We start from the raw sequence: 15,283 nt of genomic DNA on the forward strand, positions 1-15,283 counted from the left end.
ATGCAAAGTACAGTAGAATTGTGAAATGATTGTGCCATCATTGTGGATAACTTAGTCAATTAACTGCTTGGAGCATGCCAGTGAAAAAGTGAGTAATAAGCATTCAAGTGAGCAGGGGTCATTTTGTAGAAAAAGAGCTGGAGGAACTCATTAGCATAACTCATGAGCATATGCCATGCCCCTTGCCATCACCGGAAGTGTGTCATTGGCATAACTGATCTGCATATGCCACATCCCCTGACATCACCTATCCTGGATGTTTTGGACCCAATCCTGTCCATTCAGGGCTGAAATTGGGCCCAAAATGGCAAAAAGGGGATGAAAATGGCCAAAAAGGGACCCAAAATGGTCAAGATCGGGCCACTGCTGAGAGGGAGAGTGATCCACCACCTGACAGAGGCCTGATCCGGGCCGTTTTGGCCCCAATCAAGGCTGAAATGGGCCCAAAATGGCCAAGGGTCAGGTGGGCGGGGCCACCTGACGTGTGACCTCTTTGGAGAACTGCCGGAACTGCGTTCCTGCACATTCCCCCTCGAAATGAGCCCTGCAAGTGAGTAAGCAAATATGTGAACTGGGTTTAAGCAATGTCAGAGTTGTGTTTCCAGGAGAGATAAAGTTACATGATTATGTGTGCTTAAATCCAGCTGTTGTTGTTCATTGAATACCAAAGCAATGCCACAAATCACTAGGTTCATTATATTTATGGTTATTTCCACCACCATCAATGTGCACAATAATTAGACTGAATTTTTGGCATTTGCATACAAAATCATGATACATGTCTTAGATCTAGGTTTTTGTATTAACTTATTCAGCCTTTTTGACAAAGCTCAAGTATTAAAAACATAACTACAGTCTGTCATATAACAAAGCTGATAAAATTCAGCCCACAAAATATAATCTCAGTGCCTTTCACACAGTCACAGAAATTCTGGATTCCATTCAAATTTTATCAGTTTTCCACAAAACACCCTCTGAAATAACAGAGTTTTCCCAGGCCTTTCAAAAAGCTAGCAGGGAATGAAACTAGTGCTTAGCAGGTTCTCTGGAGAAGTAGCATACATTTGTTTCTAAATAAATAAATTATTTGGAGGGCTATTGAAAGGCCGGATTTCTAACAAGAGACACATGGACAATTCACATAGGAACAATTAATTAACAGGATTTTGAAAACACACGATTTGTGAAAGGAGATCTATGAAAACACATGATTTGCTACAGGAGAGGTAGTTTTTCAGATATGTTAGCTCAGGCCATGAAGGGTTTTTAAGGTGATTAGTGTGTTTAACTGAACTCAGAAGCAGTAGCCAATGCAATGATTTCAGTGCAGCTATAGTATCAGTTCGTATCAGCTCCCACCACCTCATAAGCACACAGACTGCTTCATTTTGCAGTGGATGGTGCCAAGTTGTCTTCAGTGGCTGCCCTGCATAATATACATTACAATAATCCAGCGTCATAGATCCAGCGGAGTTAGCTGTGTTATTCTGTAGTAGCAAATTAGAAAAGAGTCCAGTAGCACCTTTAAGACTAACCAACTTTACTGTAGCATAAGCTTTCGAGAATCAGTTCTCTTCATCAGATGCATCTGATTAATAATAATAATAATAACATTCGATTTATATACCGCCCTTCAGGACAACTTAATACCCACTCAGAGCGGTTTACAAAGTACATTATTATTATCCCCACAACAAACACCCTGTGAGGTGGGTGGGGCTGAGAGAGCTCCAGAGAACTGTGACTAGCCCAAGGTCACCCAGCTGGCTTTAAGTGGAGGAGTGGGGAATCAAACCCTGCTCTCCAGATTAGAGTCCCGTGCTCTTAACCACTACACCAAACTGAAGAGAACTGTGATTCTCAAAAGCTTATGCTACAGTAAAGTTGGTTAGTCTTAAACGTGCTACTGGACTCTTTTCAATAACCCAGTGTAGAGTTCAAGTAGCATAGATCAGATGAGTCTAGCAGGGATATAATTTCTTAACCATGTTTTCTGCCACCTGAATTTTTGTTTAAAAACATCAGCTTCAAAAGCTTTCTATCTGGTCTGACAAAGATAATTTCACTCTATTTAAAATTGGGGGATCATTTCCTTCCCACTGAAAAAGCATGACTCCTGTCTTGCCTGGATTCTTGGAGGCTTGGTCAAGGGAACATAGACCTGGTCTGGATGTCATATGCATATTAATGATATCAACTCCATACCTCATTCCACACAGCCTGACAGTCTCTCTACACAAGACATCTTACATGGAGACAAGTGACTTACTGTCTGTGTGGTCTTATATTCAAGTGTACTCTTGTTTCTCTAGCGGTGCATGTGTATCCACAATGGGAGAACAAGTATAAGATGTCTTGTGTAGAAAGACTCAGAGATAATAAACAACAAGGCAGAGGTGATGCTGGTTGGAAAGTTTGATTGTTTGGAAGAAATTATTCTACCAATATTAGACTGGGTATCTTAACAATGCAATTCTAATCAACGTTACTCCAGTCTAAGACCACTGAGTAACTCTACTTAGGATTGCACTGTTAGTCTCTGGCAGATGGTGTTCAGAATTTAGGGGTGCTTTTAATCCTGGCTCTTTTAATGGTTAGACAGGTTTATTTTAACTTTATTTTTATTTGATTTATGTTATATATAGTTGATCTTTCTCACTGAGACTCAAAGTAGATTAAACAATATGATCAATGGTTGGGGCATTCAATAAACATTCAATAGGGTTTTTATTGGGAAATTCATAGACACCAATGTGGTATTTGATTCTACTGTGAATTCCTGGAGCCTCTTTGTAAAAATTATGAAAATCTATGAGGATCTGTGCCTGAGACCCACATTTTTAAAGGCAACATAATTAAGCTTGGAACCTGTTTTTTGCAGTACAGTCCTTGAACATGGATATGATCTTAGATTTCACAGTCAAGCTTGGGAAATTCCATAAGGAGCTGTAGATTTGTACCTATGCTGGTTTTGGTGCCACAAAACGTCTGATCCATGTAGTCTATGATGCAGTTTGTAGATATGGATATGTGATCTGTGAACTTTAAGGAGGTGCCCTATAGAAATAGTGAGGATCTATTGTGTTACAAAGCAGTACCACTAAGCACTTGGATTCTTCTATAGGTGTGTGTGTGTTGTGTAGTGCAGTCAATGGATGTGGATGTGATGTATGTTTTGAAAGATTTTACAGTGGTGAGGATCCACAAGGTTCCGTCCCTTGGATCCATGATTTGTACCATAGTGGTGTGCTATAAAGAAGTGGATCCATGTTTTGTGTACTTCAATCTGTGGATGTTGATGTGACCTGTAAGTTCACAATAGATTTTCTGCACATCCATTACACATTTTGTGCACATCCATTTAAGCAGAGGGTGGAAAGGTTTAACATTTTGGCTGTAAAAGAACTACCTTTTAAGCGGAACCCTAATTTTTTTTTCACAAAAGTCATTCCCTCTTCTGCAGGCTTGTGACGCCTTACATGGAAGCAATACAGGTTATTGGGATTTTCTTTCAAAACAAACTTATAGGGCCAGTGAATTCACGTTTCCAAAGCAGCTGGGGGGGGGGGGTTGAATCCCTCTCTTCCTCTCCGTTAACAGGGACACTTAGGATCCAGTTGTGCCAGGGACGTAAACTTGTTTCCTTTATTCCCAACCTGCAGGAAGCCGGGTCGGAGGTATCACTGTAAATGTGGGGGCGTGCGGGGGGGGGGGAGATAAAGTGACGTGGGACCAGAGGCGTGATTGAGGAAAGGAGGACGTGGGGCGGGAGGTTATAAAGAGGCCGAGCCCGGGAAGCTCGGTGCCCTTCGGATAGTGCCTTGGCTGTCGCTCCCGCGTTGCCTGCCGGAAGAGCAGCTACCGCCAGCTGGAAGCCCTTCTGTGGCGCCGGGACTAGCCGGATTCTGGGTTCTGGGGCGAGCTTCTCCGGCGCGGGGCCATTCCGGAGCGGCCAGATCTTCTCGGTCCCCAGGGGCTCTCTTTGTGCTTCTGAAGGACGGCATGTTTGGCTGGGGGCTCCCGGGAGCCGTGCTGGGCGGGCTGCTGGGATCGTGGCTCCTTCTAGCAGGTAAGTGTTTCTGATGGCTCTCCGGCACCGGGATGTCCCCTTTGCGCTTCGCTGTGCGCGCGGCTTCATCTCTCGGCGTTCTTTCGGGACCCTATGGAGGATAGCTGAGATCGGGATAGCAGCCTCGACTGGAAAGCTGCTCCGGGGAGCCCGCCCGTGTCTCACCGCCCACCGCCTTGCTTCGAGGCTAAGCTCAAAGTTGTCATTGCCCGGCGGTGCGCTACAACCTTGCGCTCGCCTGCGTCTCCTGAGCTCCCCGGAAAGAGCCCGGCGTTCCGACGGCCACTTTGCACTCTGTCAGGAAGGAGGATCCCCGTCCTCGGGTCTTGCTTCTTTCCAACAGGGAAAGGGAGCGGCTCATGCCGTCCCTTCCAAAGGGAGAACGAGCGTTCGGGTCCTCTTGGGCTGTGCTTCCTTTTGCAATTCCAGCGCCCCCGCGAAGTATCGGCAGACAAAGAATGTTTCCCAGCGGCTTCTGAAGGGTTTTCCCCACCCAAATTTCCAGGGCGTTTAGGGATGGGCGTGCGCGTTTCGCATAATTTTGCTCTGGAGGAGGTACACATTTCACAGCCTCCCGTGTGTTTAACGGAGTCCGGTGGATTAACGGTGACCTAAAGAGAACACAACCAGCTGCGTGGCTCTTCCACATGACATTAATTTTCCCCCAGTGGATGGTACTTCCCCCCCCCCCCTCCAATTCCTCTTGTGCCTGTAGATTCCTCGGTTATCTCCCTCCTTCGCTGGTTCCTTTGACGTCGGTTGGGAACTGTCGAGTCCAAAGCTTGGAAGAATGACTATACCTACAAAAAGGAACCTTCGTATTTTACCGGCGCTAGTGAATGGTGACATACATGGGAAGCTTAGAGGCTAAATCGTGGTCCGGGTTGGCACGAATTTAGCTGCCCGTAGAGAAGGCTCCCAGAGCTGCAAGTCCTAACACGTGCAAGCGAATCAAGTTCCAAGACAGTTGCCGCAAATTCTAAATAAAAATCTTAGGATCGCCTCGTAGGCATCCCGACTTGCAAGCGAATCCCCTGCAAATCCAAGGATCGTCCATCCAAGCAAATGCGAGATGCTGCTGCGAAGGGATGAACGGCTACTCTTCCCGACAGCAAAACAAGGGCTACCCGCAGTAAAGGGGACTGCGGAGCGGGGCGCGCAACGCAGAGCTGCATCCGACTGCCTTTCTCGTCGGTCAACCGCTTGCAACATTTGTGGGGTTCGATTCTTAGCGCGGTAGAAGGCAGAGAAGGAGGCGCGGGGGTGCTGGGAAAGCCGCGCAGTGAACGAAGCTGGGTGTTGAAAACCTCGCAAGCAGGGCGCGGGCCCGGTTTAGAACGGTGATAGTCCGTGGGGAATGGAAACGTCGGAGCGATGGGCTGAGGGCGCCGGAGTTGGATCTGCGCCCTCCCTGATCTTTTTGTCTGAATCGTAGGTGCCGCTTTCTTTCCCCGCGTTTACAGAAACGCGTGGGAATAATGAGGCTGCCACCCCCACCACGCGGTCTGGAAGTACATTGTCTGAAATAAGCGAGGTTTGCTTGCCAGCACATTTTATAAGGAAATAGACTGATTTTTAAAAAGAATATACTGAGCCAAAGTGTTGGACTGAAGCCAGTTTGGAGCTAGCAAAGTTGAAGGGAAATGCCTGCCTTCTAAATACATCGACCTGGAAGCAAAGTTTCATTGATTGTGTGGAACAAGAAACTGTTGGGAGTGAATGCCATTGAACTTTGCGAAGCTTCCTCCTCAGTAAAAATGCTTAGCATTGGGCTGGGCTTAGGTTAAATTCAAAATTGGCAGTTAAAGTGGATTTTGTAATGAATTGTAAGGACATTTTCCCCTCCTTTAAATGGCTTGGATTTTTTTCCTGCTTGAATTGCTCTGTATTGTAAATATTAAGCCACATTTACCAGAATGTAATTGAATTTAAAAACCGCCTGAATCTTTATCTCCCATGAGCATCATTTGCAATGGAACAAAAAGTCTATGAGAGGCTCAAAGATGCTCCTTGTCATGTATTAAAACGCAGATAATTTGCAATGTGTCACTTAGGAAAGCCATTAAATTGGATGCATGCTGTAGCTAATTTGGGTCATGCATTTAAATTATAGCTGTTAGAAATACAAAACCTGGCTTAATTATCATTTGTGAAAATGGCCTTAAGCTCATGAGCATTCCTTTTACCCAGTTTTGATGCTGTAAGCATTCCTCACTTCTCAAATGTAACAAGTGTGCCTCTGGCAGCCATTCAGTAGATAGAATAGCGGATGATCACAGGCAAGGAGATTGTAAGGTGCTGAAAGGAGTAGCGGAATGCAGATCCAAATTTATTCTTATGGAAACTACACAGAAGGCAAGAAATCAATGGGGCATAAGGTGGGGATCTGAAGTTTGTAGTGGTAACTATTTGAGATTACTGTCAGGAAGCCATAAATACATCAGTTCATTTTCACTGACAATGAAGAGCCTCTTCAAACTCTATGAACATGACAGAGGGCCAAGCTTGAAGTGACGAATTACACTTGAATGGCAAGTGAACAGACTCACATATATTCCTCCCTGTTCACTTGTGCTCCACTTGCATTCCACTCAATCACAGTGGCATAGTGATCGAGTGGAGTGCAAGTGGAGTGCAAGTGAACAGGGAGGAATACATGTGAGTCTGTTCACTTGCCATTCAAGTGTAATTCGTCACTTCTAGCTTGGCCCTCAGCTAAAGTTGGGCACTTTTGAGTCACTTTTTGAGTTTGGAGTGCTTTTGGGGTTTTATTTTAGAAAATTAAGTACATGTTCTTGTATTGAAACTGAGTTAGATAACAATTGCCTACACATATTTGGCAATAAGTTATACCAGGACTTAATTTTGAGAGAACAAGAGCTAGTTTGGTGTAGTGGTTAAGAGCAGCGGGACTCTAATTTGAAAAAACAGGTTTGATTCCCCACTCCTCCGCTTGAAGCCAGCTGGGTGACCTTCCAGAGCTTTCTCAGCCCCACCTACCTCACAGGGTGATTGTGGGGATAATAATAACATATGTGTAAACTGCTCTGAGTGGGTGTTAAGTTGTCCTGAAGGATGGTATATAAATTGAATATTATTAATTCTTGACCTGTGTGCCAGTGAGCTTCACAATATCATTTAGTTGAAAAAGCCTTTCCTTCAGCCATTTTTAATATGTTGATGTTTTCCCCTGTGTGATTCCCATGCCTGTTTCTGATAGACATTACAGAGCTGGCCAGTTCTGTCCTATTTTCTGCTAAAAATAAAAGGAAAACTGGTTAATCAGTTTAGGATAAGGCCACACTGTTCGAGACTACTTTGCTGTCCTGTCAGATCTCAGAAGCTAAACAGGGTATTTGGATGGGAGACCTCCAACGAAGACCAGGCGGGCAATGGCAAACTACCCCCAATTGTCTCTTGCCCTGAAAACTCCACTGGGGTCACCATAAGTCAGCTATGACTTGATAGCACTCTCCACCACCCAAACTAGGATGTAGGGTCTAGCTTTTCCCCTTCCTTGTGTACCAAAAGGTTTCATTTACACCAGTTGTACACTTTAGGGTTTTTCTGTAAATGTTTTTCTGGGGAGCTCAAGCTGTCTAACCCGGGCAAAGACAATCAAACTCTGTTTTATTTTTGCATTGTAGATTGTAGTGTTTTCCGTGTATCACTATATTTTCCAACATGTTTTATAATTTTAGTTGATGGCAAGAACAGAGGTTTGTATTTGCACACAGTCTTAAATGATAGCAAACAGTTCCAGAATTATCTCCAGTGTTATTGTATACTTTCAAGATCAAAATCTGGTCGTGGTGAGAACATGTGGAAGTATAATAGTTAAATATGCTCTGTTCACATAGTCAGCATTTGGACATCAGGATAAACCCAGTTTGCTCATGAAGGGTATGAACCCAGCTTGTGTGCCATGCTTGCGTGCTTTCTTCCTCCTACCTCCCAGTTTGGAATCCCAGTTTGTGCAGAGGAAACAAACTCAAATTCGCCCAGGCACCTGGTTTTGGACATCATAGTAAACTAATGCTTGATTGAAGGAGAGATGAGAAGGTAGGGGGCATGTGAGCACAGCAAAGAAGCTCTGTTCATGTGTCAGACCCATCAGAAAACATTCTCATTCCCTCAAACCTCCTTTCCTGCCAGAGTTGCTAGGCAACACCCAATGGCAGTCATCTTACAAGACTTTACAAGGTCTCAGTCAGCATGTCTATTTAGAGAGATTTTGAATCCTCCATTTTTTTTACTAAAATATGTTGGGGTGTCTCTTCAAACATATGGCTTCCCTCAGGTTTACGGAAACATCTCTCCTCTCTGGCCCTGGCACCATTGTGCAGATGTTTGGATCCATGTCCTGAGGCCAGGTTCAGAATTAGATATACAGATACAGATGTGTGTGTATTTAACATTTTATTTACAAGATTTATATGTTTATATAATTTACATATGTACATTTATATGTGAGCACCCACATCCTTGTATATTCTCACTGACATCCATAGAGATGTTCTTGGCCAAGCTACATAGTGTGACTTCTGGTATTTAAAATAAATGAGCCTTGCTACAAGAAAATGTTTTGAATGATGGAAATTAGAAGAGCACAATTCAGATATTAAGAAACTTTGACCAGCCATCTACCTGTGAACGACGTGTTTCTTAATGTATAAAATGGATACCCCAACATCATTAGTTTGATTGAATTTCTCACTTTGGCTGCAGGAAATTATGCTTGGCAGTAGAAAACAGAACATGTGAGACATACTCAATGAGGCTTCAAATAGATATTAATCCAGCCTACAGGAAAATGATCTTTGATGGAGATCTTCATTGCCCACTGGAGAAATGTTAGATTCATTAGCTTTGAAATTCTGTGTAAACTGCTATTTGTAAATATAAAGAAATTATTGTAATTTTAAGTGGTTCTCAGTATGTGAGCTGGGTATCTGGAAGCATGAATAAATTGCCTGACAAGGTGACATGGTACATGGCACTAACTAGGTGAAGAACTGGTAGTTTGTAGACTGCAGTCATGCAGTAAGTAAATGCTGACACCACCACTACTCCAATTTACCTGGTTTGGAAAGGATGGTGATACCCGGAGAGCCTTTTCTCATCTCTAGTCTGTATCGGTTGATTGGTGTAAGGTATAGAGTTCCTTGCTTTGCCCAAATGGTGCAGTACAGGTGGCTTCTCAGGTTCTTTTCCACCTAGGTACTTTCAAACTCGATGTAGGTTCTGCTCCCATTTACTGCCCCCCTCCTTTGAGCTGCTTTTCAGCAGCTCACCTGTAATTATTACTTTGGGCAGCTTTTTATGGTAACATTTGAAAATGGTTCTGGATAGCGTAGACTTCAAAAGTACCAGAGGTATTCATTGTAGCTAGCATTTGGGGGATTTTGGATGCAGTTCTGTTTTAGCAAAAACAAATGACAAATGGGTGGAATAAAATTATACCAGTAACAAGGTAAGATCAGAGCATTTATAGAAATGATGGGTTCTTAATTTTCTCATGTACATTATAGAGTAATGAATTGCTTATTCTGTTTGGAATGTAAGGGATACAAGATCTGGACAATATAAGAGCATTTAACCATCTCATCTCCAACAGTATTCAATCTCTATGTAAAGCCTTTAGGAGAAATAATTCATAGCTTTGGGATTGGGTATCAGCAATATGGGGATGGCGCCCTGCACTATCTCTCACTATCCAGATCCCCTGGGGATGCAGTAGAGGCCTTAAGCCACAGTCTGACAGCTGTGGTCCAATGGCTCAAAGTGAACAAAGTGAAACTGAACCCAGATGTGACAGAGGTGATACTGGTTAGGAAGGCATCTTGAAGGACTTTCAGTGGGGTTCTGTTGACCCTTGCTGACTTGGTTAAGTACCTAGGGGTTCTACTGGATCCAGCATTGCTGCTAGATAAACAAGTTAATGCAACTGCAAAAAAGGGCTTCTTCTAATTCAGTCTAGCCTGAATTAGAAGGCCTTCACATGGCCAAGCTGGCCACCTGGATCCATGCAATGATAACATGGGCTAGACTATTGTAATGCACTCTTAGTCCTTTGGTCCTTTGGAATCAACTTGAAGACTCCAGTTGGTACAGAATGCTGCAGCTTGACTATTATTAGGAGCTAGGCAGAGCATGGCATATTACTGCCATTCTGCAGTCACCTCATTGGTTGCCCATCAGTTACCAAACTCAATTCAAGGTTTTAGCTATCACATACAAAACCCTTCATAGTCTTGGTCCCTCATATCTACAGGACCGTCTCTCTCCCTATACCCTTCCATGGCAGCTTCACACATCTCAACAGGGCCTGCTGCAAGTACCACCCCGAACATGGGCAAAATCACCAGCTGCCCATACACATGCATTCTCTGTGATAGCCCCCACCTTGTGGAACATCTTGCCTGAAGAGGTCAGATAAGTTCTTACTTTCCTGCTTTCCACAAATTATTCAGGAGGCCTTTTCTACACAGGCAATAGATGGTCCAGAGAGATCCTTTGGTAAAGGAATGGGAATTGTAGACTATACTGCTGTGCACTGTCTGTTGCTGTAATTATGCTCCTACTGGATAGATCTGCATCATGTAAAATGTCATACTAATTTGCTTATGTTTTGTTTCATCATTGTTTTCAGCTCTGTATCAGACTTCTGCTTCTGCAATCCTTACCCCATTTTATGGTTTATTGAATGTCCCAGCCTTTGATCATGTTGACCTACACTGTGTAATGGTCTTTAGTCTCAGTGAGAAAGGCAATCTATAGATTACATAAATAAATACATACATAAATACATAATTTTTTACTTTGATACCGCTGGTATTTCTACACTGGCTGGGTTTGGCTTTAAAATTGCCCCGTAAACATTTTAGAAGGCTAAGCTATCAGAAGAAAAACAAAGACCACTGCTCTCATTACTGAATTACTGAATTCTGATTTTGAAGCATGAGAACAAGTTTCCTCAGATACACATTGCTGCAAGCATGATCAGCTTCTTAGGGTTCATCCATATAAGTGTGTTTTTTCAGTGGTGAAAATGGCACAGGTATGCATAGTCACTAGGTATAGTACTGTCTCCCCATGCAATGTTAAGCTTTTAAAGCCTTTATGCAGCTTGGCCACCATCGCTTTATTGCTGGCTTTTAGAAGCTCCACAGTTTTTTAAAGTTCTACAAGTTGTTTTCGAAACAGATGTCTGTTGGAAAGGTATAAAAAGCCTCTCTTTGTGCCCAAAGCACAAGCCATAGCTAAGTTGGAGGGAAGGTGGCTGGAAATAATGAGAAACTTATTTCTGATGCCTGGTGCAAAACTGCCCAATTTACTAACAGATGTCACAATGAAATCCTAAGCAGCCAATTGAAGGGTTAGACCGGAGTAACTCTGTTTAGGATTGCACGGTACGCATTAATAAAATTATATGATGAAAGTGCCTTGATGACCCTGATTGAGCAGAAATGAGATGTGTTTTTGTTAACTAACTAACTAACTCAGTCACTCACTAACTAGCATAGCTTTCAGATAGAGTAAATATGTGTTCGAATCTCAAGGTGGGGGGGAAAGCAGGCAGGAGTGATTTCGAGCAGAACTGCGGCTAGCAGGAGAAGAGTTAAGCACTCCCTCTCCATTTAATCACACTTCAATTTAGATGCAGAGGAGTTAGCCGTGTTAGTCTGTGGTAGCAAAATCAAAAAGAGTCCAGTAGCACCTTTAAGACTAACCAATTTTATTGTAGCATAAGCTTTCGAGAATCAAGTTCTCTTCGTCAGATGCATGGTACAGAAACCATGCTTCTGACGAAGAGAACTTGATTCTCGAAAGCTTATGCTACAATAAAATTGGTTAGTCTTAAAGGTGCTACTGGACTCTTTTTGACTTCAATTTAGAATTGTTCTTTTGAAGCTGATTTTCTTTTTTAAAAGAAAGAAAAGGTTGTTGCAGTTTCATTACATGCAGTTATGTGCCATATATAGTTGTTTCATTAGCTGACACTGGAAAAAGTGTTCTTAGAAATTAATCTAGTGGACAAGTCTATGTGTACATAGTTCTTTCATGTGCATACCTGAAATGTCATTGTTTTGTATATGTGGAGGCTGTCCCAATTTGGGGCCAAGATTCAAAATGGTATTGACAAAGATATCCTTTATTGTGGTAATATTTTTTAAGAAAGCTAATATTTTAAACAATGTATCCTTCACAGATCCAGGCCTAAAGAATTTTAAATCTGTGTGTTGATAAATGTTAGACCCTCAAGTGTTTGCTTTGCTCTTTATATCTATGTGTAAACATTACCCCATGACTCATAATTAATACATGCAGTGATTTTGGGTTTAATAGTTAATAAATTATAATTTAAAAGTTGTCTTAAAGAATGTTTGAGTCATTTTGATTCTAAAACTACAAATTAAGTGCCATTGTTTTCAAGGCCTTTCTTTTTTAGATCTGATACTATTTCCTGCCAACTGTGGTTATTTTACTTGCCACACAAGGGATTTTATTTAATTATTTAGATTTTTTGCTTCCATTTACATTCCATCAGTTATCTAATGCTGAAATCAATCTCTACTGTACTGAAAGCAGTTGTGTATCACAATCAGTACTGTAATTGTGTATGTGTGTAATGTGCTGTCAAGTCACAATTTACTTATTGTGACCCCTGCTGGAGCTTTCAAGGCAAGTGAGAAGCAGAGGTAGTTTGCCTTTGCTTTCCTCTGCAGGGTCCTCCTTGGTGGCCTCCCATCCAAGTACTGACCCTACTTCACCTCCAAGATATGACGATATTAGGTTCCATCATGCCGCCTTCCCTCTCTAATACTGTAATTACTAAGAATTAATTTTAAGTTTTTTAAAAACCTGAAATATTAACAAGACACATTATCATATCAAAATTAATTTTAGCCACAGTCAGCCAGCAGATGTATTTCAGCATTGTTCTTAAATACAGAACAGTAAATGAAAAGATAGAATGACTTACTTTTGTTTGGTCTGGTCAGCACATTCACATTTAGTGTTTGATTAATGGAGCATCAAGTGGTAACTTGCACGTGTCTTTTAGTCATTACAGGTCCAAACTTAGCAGATAGCATACACATCACTTTCAATGCAATGCTGTTCAATGAAGTGAGTGTTGCATTATCAAACATTGAGAAAACAAGTATTAGATATCTCTCTTGAGCAATTCAAAGTCATTAATACAGTCACCTTTGCAGCCAGTGGTCACCACTTTGCAGCTACCTATGCAAGGGGCACTTGACCACAGAAGCTTACCATTAGGAAGAATGGTGATGTATACACACTTATCAAGCTCAAATGTATTTGACTTTGGATTTAAGGATATAGAGTAGCCTCACTCTGAATAATCTCATATGACAATCTGATCCATTGGTTGGGGAAAATCAGTAGCATTAGGCCAAGTCGGACAGGGATAGCCCTGACCTGGATAGCCCAGGTAAACCTGACTTCATCAGATCTCAGAAGATAAGCAGGGTCGGACTTGGTTAATAATTGGATGGGAGACCTCCAATGAAGACCAGGGTTGTGGAGGCAGGCAATGGCAAACCACTTCTTGTCATGAAGTCCCCACTAGGGCTCGCCATAAGTCAACTCTGACTTAAGGGCACCGCACAAACACAGGCCAAGTCCAGCATGTAGTCCTTCCTCAAATGTCTTAATGTAGCTTAAACTCATGAGCCCCATAATCTGCCAATCTTGCCTCAGTTAAAATGCCTTAGTGACCTCCAGATTTGACTACCATGGCACATTTGCCACAGCTACAGTTCTTACTAGGGCACATCTCCATCATCATATTAAGCCAGTGCTGTGCCATCTACATGGGATTCTAAATTGTTTCTGGGGCCAGTACAATGTGCTAATTTTGAGCTCTTAAGCCCAAAATGGCTTGGGGCTGAATTCTTAACGCACTGTCTGCACCCATACTGTCCTGCCTGAGACTTGAGATCTGCGCAAGGGGCCTTCTTCTTGGAAAAGAGCCTTAACCAAAATTAGGGTTCCCAGGTGCCCGCTGGTGGCAGGCAAACTCTGAAGGATTTGCCCCCTTGTCTGTCAATCGCCCAGCAATTGGTGGGAGGTGGCAAGCTCCTGGTGGTTCCCCACCACCAGCAGGCACCTCAAAAATGCACATTGTGTGCGTGCTCCAAACAGACGTGGCAACGTCACTTCCAGTAGTGACATGGTTGTGCCGGCCACGGGAGCATTTCCGCACTTCATTAGGGGCTGATCTGGGCCCTAAACCGGCCAAATCCGCCCTGTATGAAGCGCAGGAGCGCTTGTATGGGCAGCACAGTGATGTCACTTCTGGAAGTGATGTCATCATGTCAGTCCTGGGGCATGCACAAGCTGAGTGCTCAGCACAAGGTGAGTGCCAGGGACTCTACCCGCCCAACAGGAGGGTAGAGGGACCTGGCAATCCTAACCAAGGGCTTTTTCTAAATACTTGTATTTTCAACTATAGAAATTACTAAAAGATGTTATTGTAGTGATTTTTAGTGGTAGCTCGTAACATGAATCTATCAGCAAATTACATAGAAGTAAATGAATTGCACTTGCTATTGTACATGAAGCACGGTTGCCCAACCGTGGATTGGAAAAATCCCTGGATATTTGGGGCTGGATCCTGGGGTGGGGTTTGGGGAGGGGAGGAGCCTTAACAGGGTATAATGCTGTAGAGTCCACTCTCCAAACTAGCCATTTTCTCCATGGGAACTGCTCTCTATAGTCTGGAGGTGAGCTGTAATTCTAGGAGATATCCAGGCCCTGCCAGGAGACTGGTAATGTTAAGAGGCATTTTGTTGGTAGGGGAGAAATGAATTAGAATATACCCTGACTTTTCTTTTGGCTCAAGGTTGCTTTTAGACCTCTGGATATTTGGCTCAAGGCTGCTTTTAGCATTTGAGGCTACAGTATAAAAATTGTTTTGGGTGGGTAGCCATGTTGGTCTGTAGTAGAAGAGCAAGATTTGGATCCGGTAGGACCTTAGAGACCAACTAGATTTCCAGGGTGTGGACTTTGATGCTCGAAAACTCACAACCTGGAAATCTAGTTGGTCTCTAAGGTGCTACTGGACCTGAATCTTGCTCCGGTATAAAAATTAGAGTCCAACTGTTATATAAACAGTTGGCGAATGTGAAGTGTTTTGTAAAAAGGTGTAATTTTTTTTAAGAAGTAGATTTTTATGGAAGGAAA

General features: G+C 42.8%; 1 protein-coding gene across 1 annotated transcript in view; it reads left to right on the plus strand.

The window, feature by feature from the left end:
• Window positions 1-3,826: 3,826 nt before the first annotated feature.
• Window positions 3,827-15,283, plus strand: part of FLT1 (fms related receptor tyrosine kinase 1) — a 151,702-nt gene continuing 140,245 nt past the window's right edge. The window contains exon 1 of the mRNA XM_054973761.1: window positions 3,827-4,069. Coding sequence (XP_054829736.1) covers window positions 4,003-4,069 — 67 coding nt within the window. The 5' untranslated portion in view covers window positions 3,827-4,002. The remainder of the gene's footprint in view (window positions 4,070-15,283) is intronic.

The sequence above is a fragment of the Eublepharis macularius genome, chromosome 3 (assembly GCF_028583425.1).
Source record: "Eublepharis macularius isolate TG4126 chromosome 3, MPM_Emac_v1.0, whole genome shotgun sequence".
In the NCBI taxonomy this organism is placed as follows: Eukaryota; Metazoa; Chordata; class Lepidosauria; order Squamata; family Eublepharidae; genus Eublepharis; species Eublepharis macularius.